The sequence below is a fragment of the Folsomia candida genome, unplaced genomic scaffold, assembly GCF_002217175.1.
Source record: "Folsomia candida strain VU population unplaced genomic scaffold, ASM221717v1 Fcan01_Sc007, whole genome shotgun sequence".
Classification (NCBI taxonomy): domain Eukaryota; kingdom Metazoa; phylum Arthropoda; class Collembola; order Entomobryomorpha; family Isotomidae; genus Folsomia; species Folsomia candida.
This window is the reverse complement of record NW_019091199.1, coordinates 4730905-4745060: the sequence shown is the minus strand read 5'-3', so window position 1 is coordinate 4745060 and position 14156 is coordinate 4730905. Positions and strand designations below refer to the sequence as shown.

Genomic DNA, 14156 nt, shown 5'->3' with positions numbered 1-14156 from the left:
TGTACACATCTTTCCTTCAGTTTTTTTTAGAACTCTTTACTGAGATTTTACATACAACGTGAGGGACTCGACTAATGTGAGATTTAAAATAAATAACATGGATTAAAATTATCAGTCAATAAATATTAGTGAAACACTTTTTCATAGGATTTTTTTCCCTACTGCAGTCGCGTCGCATGGAGAGTGAACAATAAATGAGTTGATCTCTCCTTACAGAAGAGTTGTTCAGTTGTTCAACTGCCCCGAGTTGGATCGAGTTAGCGATTCGCTGCTGATTTCCTTATTGTTAAATAAATAAGGTTCAAATCAGATCGGTTGACTTTATTTTATTGCGGAATGCGAAGACGTATTTGAATTAGTTAGATTCAAAGTAAATCTTATGTCGTACTGTTAGATATAGAACTTCTATCATACAAGAAGAATTGTCAATTTAGTTGATGTCGGTTGGATTCTACTTTGAATGTCTAGGTCCTGAGTGAGAGTTAATTGGTGAATGGACTTCGAAACTTCGAAATATTGGTTGAAACAATAAGTTTATCTGCAAAGTCACTGTATAGTGTACACTGATTATTATGGGTCGCCTACCCACTGATTGGTTAGGATGTCCAAAAATTGGGGAGGGTTTGATACAAGGGTTGTTCTTAACATTTAAAACCCCACTCAGCGCTGATCTGAATTCCTCTGTGGAAAAAGATCTACGATTTCGTCTTGACGATGTTTTCTCCGAGGTGGAACGGTTGCAGGTAAACATAAATAAGCGTAGCTCAAAAAAGAATTTCGATTTGCAGTTCAGTTCTAATTCAAACCCTGGTTGATTTTGTTTTTTTAGAAAGATAAAATTTTGTGGATTGATCTGACAAACACTGAAAGGTACTATCGTCGCGCAGAGGTGGAAAACAGGAAAGGATTCTCATACGTCAAAATGCCCATGCTTGGTCATGGCGTCCCTCCTTCAGAGGCTGAGAGGTTGGAAATTCTCATATTATCGCAATTTACGTCAAGTGTTTTAGAGTTACTGAGTTCTTTTAAATAATTTTCATTTTGTTAGGAATGGTTTCAATCAAACGGTTGATAAATTTATTGAAGAAAACCCACAAGGATTAATCGCTGTTCACTGCACTCATGGGTTTAATCGAACAGGGTATTTAATTACTAATTACCTCATGACTCGCAAAGGAATTAGTGCACAGGAAGCTGTGACAGAGTTCAGTATAAAACGACCACCCGGTATCTACAGAAAAAGTTATGTTGAGCATTTGTATCAATTGGGGGGACAACAAGTATGTTCCGTTACGAAATCAATTCCTGATGTCGAAACTCCACCATGGGTCACTGGTGGTAATACGAATAATAATAAACGGGGAGGCGCACCCCGACGGGGGATGAATGGAAATAAGAGCAGATGGGATCACAATCACAACAATAGATGTAAATTTTGAATTTCCAAATTCCAACTGACCAGATAATATTTATCTATTAAACTGGAAGATGTATTTATTTATCTATTTATTCTTCAATATATAGCTGGAACTTCGAATTCATTTTACTTCGGCGGTAACCACCCTTCGGCATTGCCCAATTTAGGAGTTGGACTACCTCAATATCCACCAAATAGAAATCGAAATAATAACATTGGTTTTGCAGAGGACCATCACGTCCCAAATTTTGATTCCACGAGAAATCAATTTGACCAACTTTGCCACTACAACAACAATAATTATAATTATAATCCATTGAATTTGAGAGGTCATAGTATACGAAATAGTGGGGCTGGTTCGTTATCTTTCCGTCCTCCCAGATATGAGAAGCAATTCCAACCATACAACAACCACAGAATGCCTAGATTCAATCATGCAAACTACGACCAATACGCTACAGGTCAGCGTCAGAGTGGATTTCAACCATATACACATTCATCCGGTGGGAATAGAAAAAGAACACACGATGGACAACATTATAATCATAATCGAGCATCATCATCGCCATTTTCGGATGCCAGCAAAGATTCGAATTGGAGGCGACAACCAAACAATTCCGAAAGTGATCGTAATTCGCATACAAATTAAATTAACTGGTACCAACTATTGGTCATTATGGAATAAATGATCGCAGGATATTTTCGCGCGAAAATCACGTGCCCACTTGATTACATTGGGAGCGGGGTGAAATTCAATTTAAACCTGCGATCATTTATTCCTTACTGCCCAATAGCTAACTATCAGCTAGAACTATGCATGCATGAATGACCAACTCAATTATACTTACAGCAAAATAAGGTTAAGTCAATGAAACAATTAATAAAAACAATGAGATTTATTTTAACAATGAGTGGACTGGAAAAAATTTGCACTTTTGTAGTAAATTAGAACATACCGATAAGGATACGATACCCAGCCAGGACCTATACATATTAATTACACTCTCATTCGAATACATGAGCAGAAAAACGAAAGCATCAGAATGCTCGAGTCCATCGATGATAATAAACGTGTAGTAACTAGTAATATTAAGTGATATGCGCATTCCTTCATGGGAGCGACCAACATTTTACCCTAGAGTAAAATAATATAACAATAATACGTGTTTAATAGATAAGTGATGAGGTAAAGGTGGTTGATCTATCTAACCATAATTTACAGTACAATAAGGGACTAAACATTCTCATATGCCAGCAGTACTTGTCACTGGTCTCATTCATTAACTAAAGTTAAATAGCGAATATCGTCATTGTTTGTAGCGTTGTTGTTGTTGTTCGATAAAGCGAAAAATATTAAGCTAAAATAAAAGCTACAATGTTTCTTCATTATTGTCTGCTTCTTCCGCTTTCTGCTTCTTCCGAGCCCGAATATCGGCCAGTGTTTCTTCTATTGTTCTTTTGTCTTTCTTATTTTCACTGGTCACTGAATAACATTGGGAAAAATTCATTCATAGCATAACTTTCATATAATAGCTAGAAAACCTTAAGATTCAGATTTTATTACCAAAGCCATACGTCCTGTTGGGAGATTCTGTGCTTTGTGCAGCATCTTTTGCAACCTCCAAGCCTCCCAAATGTTTTTCATACTTTTGAAGATATTCTGGTTGTTGTTTACGTTTCCGACCTCTTCCGGGTGGCGGTGTCATCGTGCAATTATTTTTACCCTCGTCATCCCCAGTACCTAAAAATATAGAAAAAAAGTCTGTATTTATCTTCCAAGCTGTATTAAATCTTGCTGAACCTTTTTAGAACTACTTTTACCTGGTTCATCTGGATGATCATCCGTCTGACACTCCCACTGCGGATTGTATTCTTCACCTCGTCTAAGAGCTAGTAATACAGAAGACAGGTATGCACAGGCATAATACAGTAATAACACATAATACAGCCAATTAAATAAAATTACAAGTTGTATAGTTTACAATCTAAACTAACCTTGTAGTTCGGGCTCACTGGGCATTCCTACATGATCAAAAAAACATGTGTCTATTAAAATACTCACTGTAAACCTTGATTAACAATATACCTTCTGGTTTGAATACAATTACGTGTCGGTCAACATCTTCTGTCCCGAATGAATGTGCTAATAGTCCGGCTGTATCCGCAATGTCATGTCTGGTAAGTTCATGCCAAATATTAATGACATGAGCAATACGAGCATGAAATTGACTTTCTCAACAAATCCTTACAAAATTGCTCTTCGCAGCTTATCCATTGTTTCAAAGACGAGGCGAAGTTGTGTCTCATCCGTGGCAAAGATCTTAATTCGTTCGGTAATTGAGGACCTAAACTTTTTCACGTAGGCCTCCTTCTCATCCTGGTGACGTTGTTGAGTCTCCTTTTGCTCTGAAGAAACAATTAAAACAAACCCTCAATTAAATTGTAGCGTATTTTTTTATGTAAGTCGTATTTTTTTTACGTTGTCTCAATTTCCGTTCCTTTTCATCAATGGCAGGCGGACCTGTAATTAAGTATTATTGTTGATTAATAGTCATGTACCTAGCATGGATATTACATCATAAGTGTGACTTTATACCCTCCATCTTTTTCATGATTGATCCAAGAATGTCCATTTTCAAACAGCCAGTCACAGCTTCTATGCACTATGGCCAAAAATAAAATACACACAATTTCCGATTCGGAAATTCAGAAATCAACGAGATCACTGTACAAAATCCAAAGCATACTTACACAAGTTACAACTTTTAGTAGCGCTCAAGTCGACACAGCCTGCCAATTCAGAGACGATTTTGACAATTCAATTAATTATTAGTTGTTGCTAATAAATAACCAAAAGACCTGCATTGAGACTTTGAGACAACTTTAGGTTGTTTAGTGCTGCATTTCTGTTTAGTTTCACGTGGCCCCACCGATTGAAGATGCTCATTTGTGAGAAGAAGAGTTGTGAATTGTGATGCCCGAGCAGCCGCCTGGCGACTCCGCTGCTGCCGAATCTCCCATTTCAACAAATTTGTATGGAATTTGTATGGAATTTTTGCAGGGATTTCATATTCACATTTTCATGCGAACATTTGTACTCTTTTAACTTCTCACTAATTGCTAATGTTGATATTTACTATTTATTTGTAATTTCATAATAATACTTGCATAACATCTTTTCGAAACTGGTATAGATATGTAGAAATAATACAACCACATTGCATATGAAATAGGATTTAATAAGATGTTATGTTATAATGACAAACTATTATATGATTTTACTAGAAATAAACGACGAAAAATTTAATGCATTTTCTAAATTCTTCATAATTTTAGTTTCATGCATGTTCACTCGAAACATGAAAAAATGGTTAATACCATTTATGCAATAACGATGAGTTTATGATCTTGACTTTATACACCCAGCGGGCATTTATACTGATTATAAATATATTTATATACTGTGCTGTTGTTGTTTACTCAGATGTCATATGTATAAAAGTTAGAGTTAAAGTGGTCTTCTTACACAGTTAAAGTGACGGTAAAATCGTTGAATAGCACGCTGAATTAAGGTCATTTAAGAGAAAGACAACGAATTTACCATGCAGATTGCAATGTCCAGCTTGAAAATGGGGAATCTTTTGAGATGGCATATGCAGCGGCGACTCCTCTCCGCGGCCGAACCTCCACGCCAAGCTGCTCGGAAGGAAGGTCAGCCGGGTAGATTGTGGTTTTATTTTATTTGCCTGGTAAATTGACCTAACGTTTTCAGGTCACGAAAGCTACGGGAGCGTGGATTACTGGCGAGAGGGTAGGACAGCTCACGTGATGCTTAATCGACCTGATCGTCTCAACGCCATCGACGCCCAACTCCCGTTCCAACTCCAGTCCGCAATTCAGCGAGCCAACTGGGACGACGAGGTCACATTTTCTTCTCCGACTGATGGTGGCAGTGTAGAATTTAAAAATATAGCAATGCATTTTTTAGTTGGCATTTTGGTTTGGAAGCTTAAATTGTATATGAATAACTACCTCCACCGGGGTCGGAGAAGGAAATGAAGTAAAAATTTCCAGGTCCACGCCGTCCTTCTCTATGGCGCCGGCAAAGCCTTTTGTGCAGGCTATGACCTCAAGACTTTCGCGGAAGAGAGGGATGACGGGATTGATAGTAACACGACGGAGGAAGAAATGCCCAGATATACCAACCAAGAGATGCCCTGGGACCCCTCCCTCGATTATCAGTATTATATAAATTTTAGCTAATAATTAATTTTTAACAAACTATTAACTGAAGTCGGGCCGAATGGGCATTGTATTGTAACTCTCCTTCAAAGGTTCATGTGGTCAGCCACGCAAGCTTACATGGAAATCTGGAGAAGCAATAAACCCGTCGTGGCCAAGATCAAACGGGTCGCGATCGGCGGTGGGAGTGATATTGCTCTAGCATGCGATGTCACATTTATAGAAACTACGGCAAAGATTGGATATCCCCCTTCAACGATTTGGGGCTGCCCAACCTCGGCATTTTGGTGAGAGCTACGTCTCGAAAGTACACAATTCTCTCACTACTAATAGCTTTTAATTTGATTTAAAATCTATGCTCAGGTACTACAGGTTGGGGATGGAGAAAGCCAAACGAATCCTATTCACTGGTGAAATTTTGAGTGGCGAGAAGGCGGCGAGAATTGGTTTGATTGGCGAGGCGGTCCCTCCAGACCAGATTGACCAAACGGTCGATGAATTTATGGAGCGCCTTGGAACGGTGCCCAAGAACCAGTTGTGGTATCACAAGACTGTGACGAACCAGGCGGTGGAAGCCGCCGGACTTTTGTCGGCCCAACGACTCTCCACCATTTTCGATGGCATGTCGAGACATTCTCCAGAGGGTGTCATGTTCCAGAAGAGATGTGTCGACGTTGGTTTTAAGAAGACTGTGAAGGAGAGGGACTGTGGGAAGGAGACCGTGTGGTCACACCTCCCACGACAAACCACCGGCGGTGGTACAAAGAAGCAATAATAAACTGAAAGTCCGAACAACATTTATTTATTTATTTATTCCTCACCTCACACAAATTATATTGTCAAGCGTTATAGTTAATTAAAACACACGTTAAAAATTTCTACAAACCCAACTTATCTCTCGTACTTTGAGCACACAAATCCCATTCTGCGACATAAAAGTTTGCACCTATTACTTCACAATCCCATTTCTTTGCCCATTTTCGAATGGAGAAAGAGCGACGAAGATCCCACAATTCCTTCGAGTTGTCTACTTTCTTTTCCCCACTAAAATCTAGCCGACCCTGCCCACCGTCAAATAGGACAAGTATCAGAAGCCTCCTAAATATTTACACAAATTGTTCAGGTATCATTTATGGGCACCTACTGGTTGACGAAGCAGGACGAAGGTGTAGCGATGGAGGCCGGACGCCTTGGGTGGACAAGAAGGAACGTATGCAATCAGCGTCTCTCCAGCCTCCCAACGATCCCCAGGAATGTTCCCCACCAACCAATGAACCCGTTCCCGCATTTTTGGATCACTTCTGGTAGGCGCATCCGGATCTGCAGAAACATCAGTCTCACGAATTGCACAGATTTTTGATAACTTCATAATGGTAATGCAAACCAGTGAGGCAGATGGAATAGAATGCATGGGGATCAGCGGGATTCCAATTCACACTGGTCGGCCCATGTTCAACGGCTCTAATTTCGACCTGGTTACCGTACTCGATCTTTACATCATTGTACTCAACGTGGAGTGTAGTCGTCGGAGTGGTTGGCAAACTGTCAACAACGTCCGGCACGATTTCTTCTGAGAGGAGTCGTTCCATATTATGTTGACAAGATGAGACAAGGGCCGTTTAAAGCCAAATATAATAATAATGTGCTTATCGGATTTTTACGCACGACCTTGATTCAGCTTCGGGTCTGGTGCACTGGTCATTTTTATTGCATGAAGAGTATGTATGTGCATATTACGGAGTACGGACTAAAGTAGTTCATATATCACTTTTACCAGCATACGAAGGATGATGGCAGATATGAATTGATAATAACTTTTATCAGGTCCAGTCCAATAGTTCGATCGATCTGCATACTCGATCGAAGGCTGTCACCTCCTCGATCCTGTCCTCCTTCGTATTGTCCCGTCCTTTAATGCCTGCAATTAATATGTATTTAAGTATGCGCTTGTACATATTATGAGCCAATCAGGCGAAAGTTGACCGTTGATCGTTATTAGCGCGTTGATCATTTGTTTGATCCATTGTTTGATTCTTGATATTGTGTACTCATTCACCGTGTGTGCTAAAGTGGGATGGTTGCAAAAATAATAGTGCCATGCATGGTTTGTCCAATTGTTCGATAGGGTGACATAAATTATAATTGTCCTTATCAGAGTCCAGCCACTTTTGTTGCAACACGATCAAACAATTGGGAAATGACACGACTTTAAATGCGATAAGGAATCAATAACTGATTTTTACGGGTGGAATGCTCAGTCGACATTTTTGTGTCTCTCTACTCACTCGGTCACCTTTATGCAGCCTTTGCCCTTTTTTGTTCCCATTGCTTGCGCCATAATCTGCTCTATCAGATCTTAGTAAATAATTAGAGAGAGCATCATGCACTGGTTGGTGGGACCAATAGTGGGCGGCGTGGGGGTGGTCGTGCTCATCATCACCGTCGTGTTGGGATGGGTCGTCGTGCCCAACATCATCGACGACAGAATCATAGAAGAAGTGCGGCTCGTACCAGGAACGGACACGTGGGAAAAGTGGGAAGAAATCCCTGTCCCAATCAATCTCAACTTCTACACGTACAGCATTACCAATCCGGACGACGTTGAACGGGGATCGAGGCCAATTTTTGAGGAGAAAGGACCGTATTCCTACAGGTTCATACTTTTTGCCTTTGTTTCCTCTGACACAATTTCATTCGTCTTATTAATTGTATGCACAGAGAAGAACGGAAGAAAGTCAACGTGAGTCTAGTGGATGGTGATGACGTTGTGCGATACGAGCAGACCATCACCTACTTCTTTAACCGATCTACATCATGTCCAACCTGCTTTGAAGACGACAAGATCAACATCATCAATGTAGCATTCCTGGTAATACATAGTTAATGACTCTTAAAAAATCCTGTGCATAAATATAATAAAAAATTGCTGCTTTTATTAAATTATCAGTCGGTCATAATGGTGGTGCATGACGAAGTGAGTCCTTGGTTGGCGGCTTTCATCGCCAACGGTGCTCTAGGAACGGAAACCTTTGTGAGGAGAGACGTCCGCGTGGGTGACCTCACCTTCGAGGGCTTCGACACCAGGTTGTACTCGGAAACTCTGGGTCCACTCCTGCCCGAGGAGTTTTCCGGAGGCAGGTTTGGACTTTACAAGGGGGTAACCAACCATCAGTCTAACTTGTGACATCGCATTATTTCTGGAAACTTAATTGTTATCGTTTCACCCTCACTATAGACGAATGGATCGGCGGACGGGGTGTACGAAATCTACACGGGTGTTGGCAAAACTGCCGACTTTGGACGGGTAATTGATTCAGACAGTTGGTGCATATCGTTATTTTTACAGTGCATACAGGGTACCCTTCTACTCACAGGTGAAAACATACGAAGGCCTCGAAACGCTGGATGAGCTCGGGTGGTGGCAAAATGGCACATTCTGCTCCAAAATTAACGGGACAGACGGTATAAATAAATATTAAATGTTAATACACTAGGATGTATTGCAGTTTTGTACCGAGATACTGCGTTCTTCAGGATCCTTATTTCCTCCCTTCGTGGAGAAATCTTGGGTCATGTACGTCTTTTCCACCGACCTTTGTCGCTCACTATACCTCACATTTGAGAAGGAGGTTGAACATAGAGGTCAGTTGTCAGACAACATTATTATTCATAATTAGTGCACTTTGTAACATGGCTGTCCTTGATTACAGGAATTAAAGGCTACCGATTCGTCGCGCCGAAGAAGATGCTCGAAAATCCGAGAACAAACCCGGACAACCAATGTTTTTGCATGGAGGAGTACTTGGAGGATTGTCCACACAGTGGAGTGATTCACATTAAAGGGTGCAAGGGTGGAGGTGAGGATAATAAATAATCCCAAACAGCTGAAGTTCATCGGTATTTTTTACGTCATATATTTCATGTGTTATTACAGCCCCCATCATGATGAGGTAAGGGACTGGAGGTTTGGTTGGCCAATGTCCCGTTTGAGAAATACCGAAACAAACTTTATGCAAAATAACTAAGCTATATGCACAGACTTCATACGATACACTGAGTTTAAAACACCGATTTGTTGCTATTTTCATAAGCACCCCTCACTTTCTGGATGGCGACGAAAGATACCTCAACGCCTCCCAATTGTCCAAACCCGTGAAAGAGAAGCACGAAACCGTGATTGATGTAGAGCCCGTAAGTTAGTTGCATAAACTTTGTTTTGTACTTAATACTCGAAAAATGCTACATTTTTGGATATATTTTTCTACTTGGCTGCAGAATAGTGGTCTCACGTTACGAGCCAAGTAAGTTCCCGTTCCTATTTCTCATTTCTCCAAATAAAAAAGTGTCTGTTGAGCATGCACGTTTCCTTGATTTGTCCAGCAAACGAATCCAAGTGAACGTTGAAGTGATACCGGTTGGTGGGATTGATGCATTGGAGCACATCAAGGAATACATGGTTTTCCCGTTGATCTGGGCAGATGAGGTACGCACAATTCTAATACGTCGACAACACCCTTAGAGCCTGTGACACAAATTCTGACCATCCAATTGTTGTTCGTCATATTTAGGAAGCCATCTTGGACGAGGTCAACGCTGACGACTTGAAAGGACGACTCCTCACGCCTCTGAAAATTGTAAATATCGGAAAATGGACCGTGCTGGGGGTGTCAGTAGCCATTATCGCACTGGGAGCCGCAATATTCGTCATTCAACGAAGGAACGCAAGAGAGACTGTGTAACAAATTATGCATTTATAACGAAAATTCAAGTAAAACAAGTATAAAAGAAAAAAAATGTTTTAATTATAAACTAAAAAATTGTGTTGAAATATATTTTATTGACTTCTTTTAATTAAGTTAAGTTAAGTTCTTTAAGTTAATTCCGCGTGTGTGGCGACATAAATTACATACATTTTTAGGCCTTTAGAAATTGACAGGAGCACTATTTCTACGATTCAGTCTAGTTCTGCGTCGTGAAGCTGGTCCATCTCCGAGGTCAGTGGCTTCGTCGTCCGGGTTTTCAGGGATGGCTCCGGGTAGGCTGGGACGAAATGGGACTTCTTGTCTCGCACGGGTCACGATTCGGTCGAGAGCTGAAGAGATTCGAGGCGTCGTGGGTTCCTCGACCACCACTCGAGCGGCTGATGGAGGAGGAGGAGGCAGTAGGCTTCCAGGCTTCTTGGAGCTGGGTCGACTTTCCTGGAAAAATGATGAGAGAGAGGGTAACGGATTGACCAACAATCATACATAGCTGGACCACACGAACTATGGACCTATACCTGTGGGGATGAGCTACCCGGTGGGCTGTAGTCCATTTCCTCCTCATCGTCATACGGGCGATCGTCGTCCTAAATTTTATGGGATGTGTAAATGCTAGTATACTTGAATGACATCGATAATAATGAGTTAACTACAACCCACCTCCACGATCGTCTCCATCCCATCGCGTCCAAAATTCCCAATCACTTGGATATTTGGCAGATTGTTGAGGGAAAGTCCCAAACTGTTGCTCAGTTGCTGATTGAGTAGCTGAACGGAGACCTTAGCCCCGAAACGGACCCGCGTCACGCCCACCATCGCTTCACCATTGCTCCTCGCACTTCCGTCCCTAAAACTGAGCAAGAATCCACTTGCATTGATATTTTTTTATTGCACCGTATTAAATTGAGGCATTTTTCACTCGTACTTATTGTCCCCAATGCTGCTGTGATAGTCTCGTTGTTGTTGAGGTTGACTGTCGTCATCATCGCCGTATCGAAGTTGTGCATTCCACGAAGAATTTGACTCCTGAGACTCACTCCGAACTAATTCTCGGGAGGAGTTGGTCATGAAAATCGTGGCAGTCGTCGGCTGGCCCAGCGAGTCCCCAGCAATACTCCAAGACGATGATGACGACGCTGCATCTACGTCTACCTTATCATCCATCAGTCTTATCGCCTCCCTGCCCACGCATATCATCGGATTATGCAATATTTCTAAATTAGTTATCGCAGCGCATAAATTATGTACGTGCCTGAGTTCTGTTTCTGCTTCATGTTCATCCATCGGAATAATGAACGGAACTTCTGCAGAGTTTGGCCGATTATTACACGTACTGTGGCCACCACTGCTCCCATAATTACCACCACTACTGGGCCCCATGTTCCCATATGAAGTTGGAGTCGGCCCAAAATTAGTATTGGCATTATGAGTCCCTGACGAAGTGGTTGTTGCCCCCATGTTCGTGAGACTGCTCGTGCTGCCCGAATTCCGCCACCCACTCCCACGCCGCCTGCCCTCCACAGCACTGCCCCTCTCACTCGATTCACCCAGAGTGACCAGACTCCCGCGTCGACTGTCTCCCCCATTTCCGACAGCTCCTGAGCCATAGTTATTATTGGACGATGAGGAGGAGTTTCCTCCGTGTGGAAGAATGGGTGGGGTGCGATTTTGGGGCCTAGCTGAGTACGGGTTGCGGTGAAATTGTCGTGATGCGAGGATGAAAAGAGGGATTTCACCGCCACCCATGTCCCACCCACGGAACTTGTTGGTGGGTGGGGCTGGGTAGAAGATTCGAGGTGGCATTGGGCGCTATCAGGAAAAAACGAGTGCATTTTTCATTTGTGTAAGCCCTGTTTGATTTTGTACGTATCTAGGCACTCACCAGGGGATAAGGCAACTGGGAGGCAGCATCAGCCCCACGAGACCAGAAGGGCTCCTTGGCATAGAAGGAAGGATCCACGTAAGGCCCATTGCGTGCCTTCATCAACCAGTTGTTTCTACAAAGTATAAAATATATGTAACTTCCATAAAATGAATTTTTGTTTTTCGCGTCTTTCGCATTAACTTCGTACAATTGAAACTTTCTAAACGTGAGAATATAGAGGATGTGGTGTGGCAAGTTGTAGAACCAGCAAAAGAAGAGCAGGAAGGACGTGCCGATTAAAATGAGACAGATAAACCCCACGGCCACCACGAGTTTGTACATCTCCGAGTAGCAGCAATAGGGATGTTCCTGAAAATATTTCAAATTCCCCCAAAAATAAACAAATTAATCTTAAACTATAGAAAAATTAACTCCGGGTCCACGACTCTGTATGTATTTTGGGAGGAGGGCTCCTCTTGTTGGAGGAGGGGTCCACGACTCACATAAAATCTGTCGTAGTTATCATAACAGCAAATCCTGGCGAGAGCCCACTCCCACTGGAAGGAGGAGGGGCAGTTGATGGAGTGGTTCCAGAGGGACGGGTGCGAATAAATGTGCCGCCCCACCATCCTCTGTCGCTCACACTCCAACGTCCAAATCCCCCTGATAAACATGGTTGTGATAAACAAGGGCCACATAAGCCCCCTCGACGCGACACTCCTCATCCCACCAACTTCCCCCACCAAAAACGCCCCCATCTTGCACTACATGCAGCGATCAACTGACCACTCTAGGAAACCTTGAGTGAGAAAATCACCACAAAATCATAGCTTCAAAAACCGAGAACTTTTCCAACTCGGCATAATTATTTCCTGAATAAAATATTATGTTGTTGAGTTCAATCAAAAAAAATGTTGGGGAATAATTGTGATTCTCTGGAGAATTTCCGTCCTGTGTCTCCAATTGCGTTGCGTGATTAAATCTATGCAGTGAAGAAGGACGGAAAGGGGAGAACGAAAGAATAACAACTTTTGTTTCAGAACAATTGAAATAAAGCAGCCACAAGTTATATTCCAGAGGGAGAAGGGTATAAAATTTAAAGTGGACGGACGTGTGTGCGGATCGATAGGCAGCAGCAGGGAAAATTGTGGATAATACCCAGCCCACTTTCTCCGACCACTGCTACCGTTCTCGCAATTTGGTGGAATTACATATACTCGCAGAGTTTAAATGTCAACTTGGCTTGTTTTTTTCATGAACTACACATGCACGGCACCATCACGGCGGATGTGCAAGAGGAAGTAAGTATGCAAGTATTCGGGTGAAAGCAGAGCGTACTTATTTATCTATTTCTATAGGCAAGAAGAGAGTGGGGAGACAATTTCATGGGTACATGTCGACAAGCTAGCAGCTAAAATCAGACTCATTTAAGTATTACTGCCATGGGATAAGTTTAAATTATACTGGTCCAAATGTCATCAATTTCTGAACCTTGTCGCATAATTGGATCGGAAATATTATGATTGTTCATTATTCTCATTACGTATGAAGGCGGCGGGCGTCATATGCAACGACGAAGAAGAGAAAATTAATTTTCCTCCAATTTTACGGTAGCATTAAGCACATTCTCGCTGACATTGCACTGCACTTGTCGTCACATAATAATATTTTTGTACCTTGTACTTTCCTCTCTAATGCGGCTTCCTCTCCATGCAAGTAAATACACAAAATATGAGTGGTTTGATGGGATCGGTCATCAATTATTTACGCTCTAACTATGCCTGACAAAAGTAAAGGTAGAGTAAATTGGAGTGTGCTATGGGTAGATGTGTGTCCGTCCACTTAAGTGTTGGGGGAGCGTCAACACGAGGAG

General features: G+C 41.9%; 6 protein-coding genes across 9 annotated transcripts; 3 read left to right on the top strand and 3 right to left on the bottom strand.

Moving 5' to 3' along the window:
* Positions 1-211: 211 nt before the first annotated feature.
* Positions 212-2447, top strand: LOC110852307 (GATA zinc finger domain-containing protein 14). Of its 2 annotated transcripts, XM_035854146.1 has the most exons (5): positions 212-743; positions 830-966; positions 1049-1428; positions 1525-2074; positions 2212-2447. In XM_035854146.1, the coding sequence occupies exons 1-4, from the start codon at positions 573-575 to the stop codon at positions 2064-2066; spliced, it is 1230 nt and encodes a 409-aa protein (XP_035710039.1). In that variant the 5' UTR covers positions 212-572; the 3' UTR covers positions 2067-2074; positions 2212-2447. The 2 variants fall into 2 exon arrangements, with proteins under 2 accessions (XP_035710039.1, XP_021956034.1); XM_022100342.2 differs by having other exon boundaries at positions 213-743; positions 1525-2328.
* Positions 2448-2727: 280 nt separating this feature from the next.
* Positions 2728-4328, bottom strand: LOC110852308 (sperm-associated antigen 7 homolog). The gene is made up of 9 exons (XM_022100345.2): positions 4169-4328; positions 4014-4080; positions 3897-3938; positions 3667-3823; positions 3504-3592; positions 3413-3439; positions 3239-3307; positions 2982-3158; positions 2728-2900 (listed from the first exon to the last, which is right to left on the bottom strand). Exons 2-9 carry the CDS (start codon positions 4048-4050, stop codon positions 2788-2790), a joined length of 711 nt encoding a protein of 236 aa, XP_021956037.1. The 5' UTR covers positions 4051-4080; positions 4169-4328; the 3' UTR covers positions 2728-2787.
* A 527-nt stretch (positions 4329-4855) lies between these two features.
* LOC110851925 (probable enoyl-CoA hydratase) lies at positions 4856-6549 on the top strand. Of its 3 annotated transcripts, none has more exons than XM_035854147.1 (5): positions 4856-5137; positions 5190-5371; positions 5492-5658; positions 5752-5946; positions 6023-6549. In XM_035854147.1, exons 1-5 carry the CDS (start codon positions 5020-5022, stop codon positions 6432-6434), a joined length of 1074 nt encoding a protein of 357 aa, XP_035710040.1. In that variant the 5' UTR covers positions 4856-5019; the 3' UTR covers positions 6435-6549. The 3 variants fall into 3 exon arrangements, with proteins under 3 accessions (XP_035710040.1, XP_021955559.1, XP_035710041.1); XM_022099867.2 differs by having other exon boundaries at positions 4857-5128; XM_035854148.1 differs by having other exon boundaries at positions 4857-5137; positions 5190-5338.
* On the bottom strand, positions 6446-7371 carry LOC110851926 (protein D1). The gene is made up of 3 exons (XM_022099869.2): positions 7044-7371; positions 6804-6979; positions 6446-6720 (listed from the first exon to the last, which is right to left on the bottom strand). Exons 1-3 carry the CDS (start codon positions 7246-7248, stop codon positions 6538-6540), a joined length of 564 nt encoding a protein of 187 aa, XP_021955561.1. The 5' UTR covers positions 7249-7371; the 3' UTR covers positions 6446-6537.
* Positions 7372-7909: 538 nt separating this feature from the next.
* Positions 7910-10476, top strand: LOC110851868 (lysosome membrane protein 2). Its single transcript, XM_022099794.2, has 12 exons — positions 7910-8312; positions 8378-8528; positions 8607-8816; positions 8895-8963; positions 9034-9121; positions 9194-9301; positions 9370-9516; positions 9594-9609; positions 9751-9850; positions 9935-9960; positions 10040-10142; positions 10228-10476. The coding sequence occupies exons 1-12, from the start codon at positions 8041-8043 to the stop codon at positions 10396-10398; spliced, it is 1461 nt and encodes a 486-aa protein (XP_021955486.1). The 5' UTR covers positions 7910-8040; the 3' UTR covers positions 10399-10476.
* Positions 10477-13686, bottom strand: LOC118436328. The gene is made up of 8 exons (XM_035854145.1): positions 12787-13686; positions 12492-12652; positions 12302-12416; positions 11672-12228; positions 11345-11599; positions 11080-11272; positions 10938-11006; positions 10477-10857 (listed from the first exon to the last, which is right to left on the bottom strand). Exons 1-8 carry the CDS (start codon positions 13039-13041, stop codon positions 10582-10584), a joined length of 1881 nt encoding a protein of 626 aa, XP_035710038.1. The 5' UTR covers positions 13042-13686; the 3' UTR covers positions 10477-10581.
* Between the last annotated feature and the right edge of the window lie 470 nt (positions 13687-14156).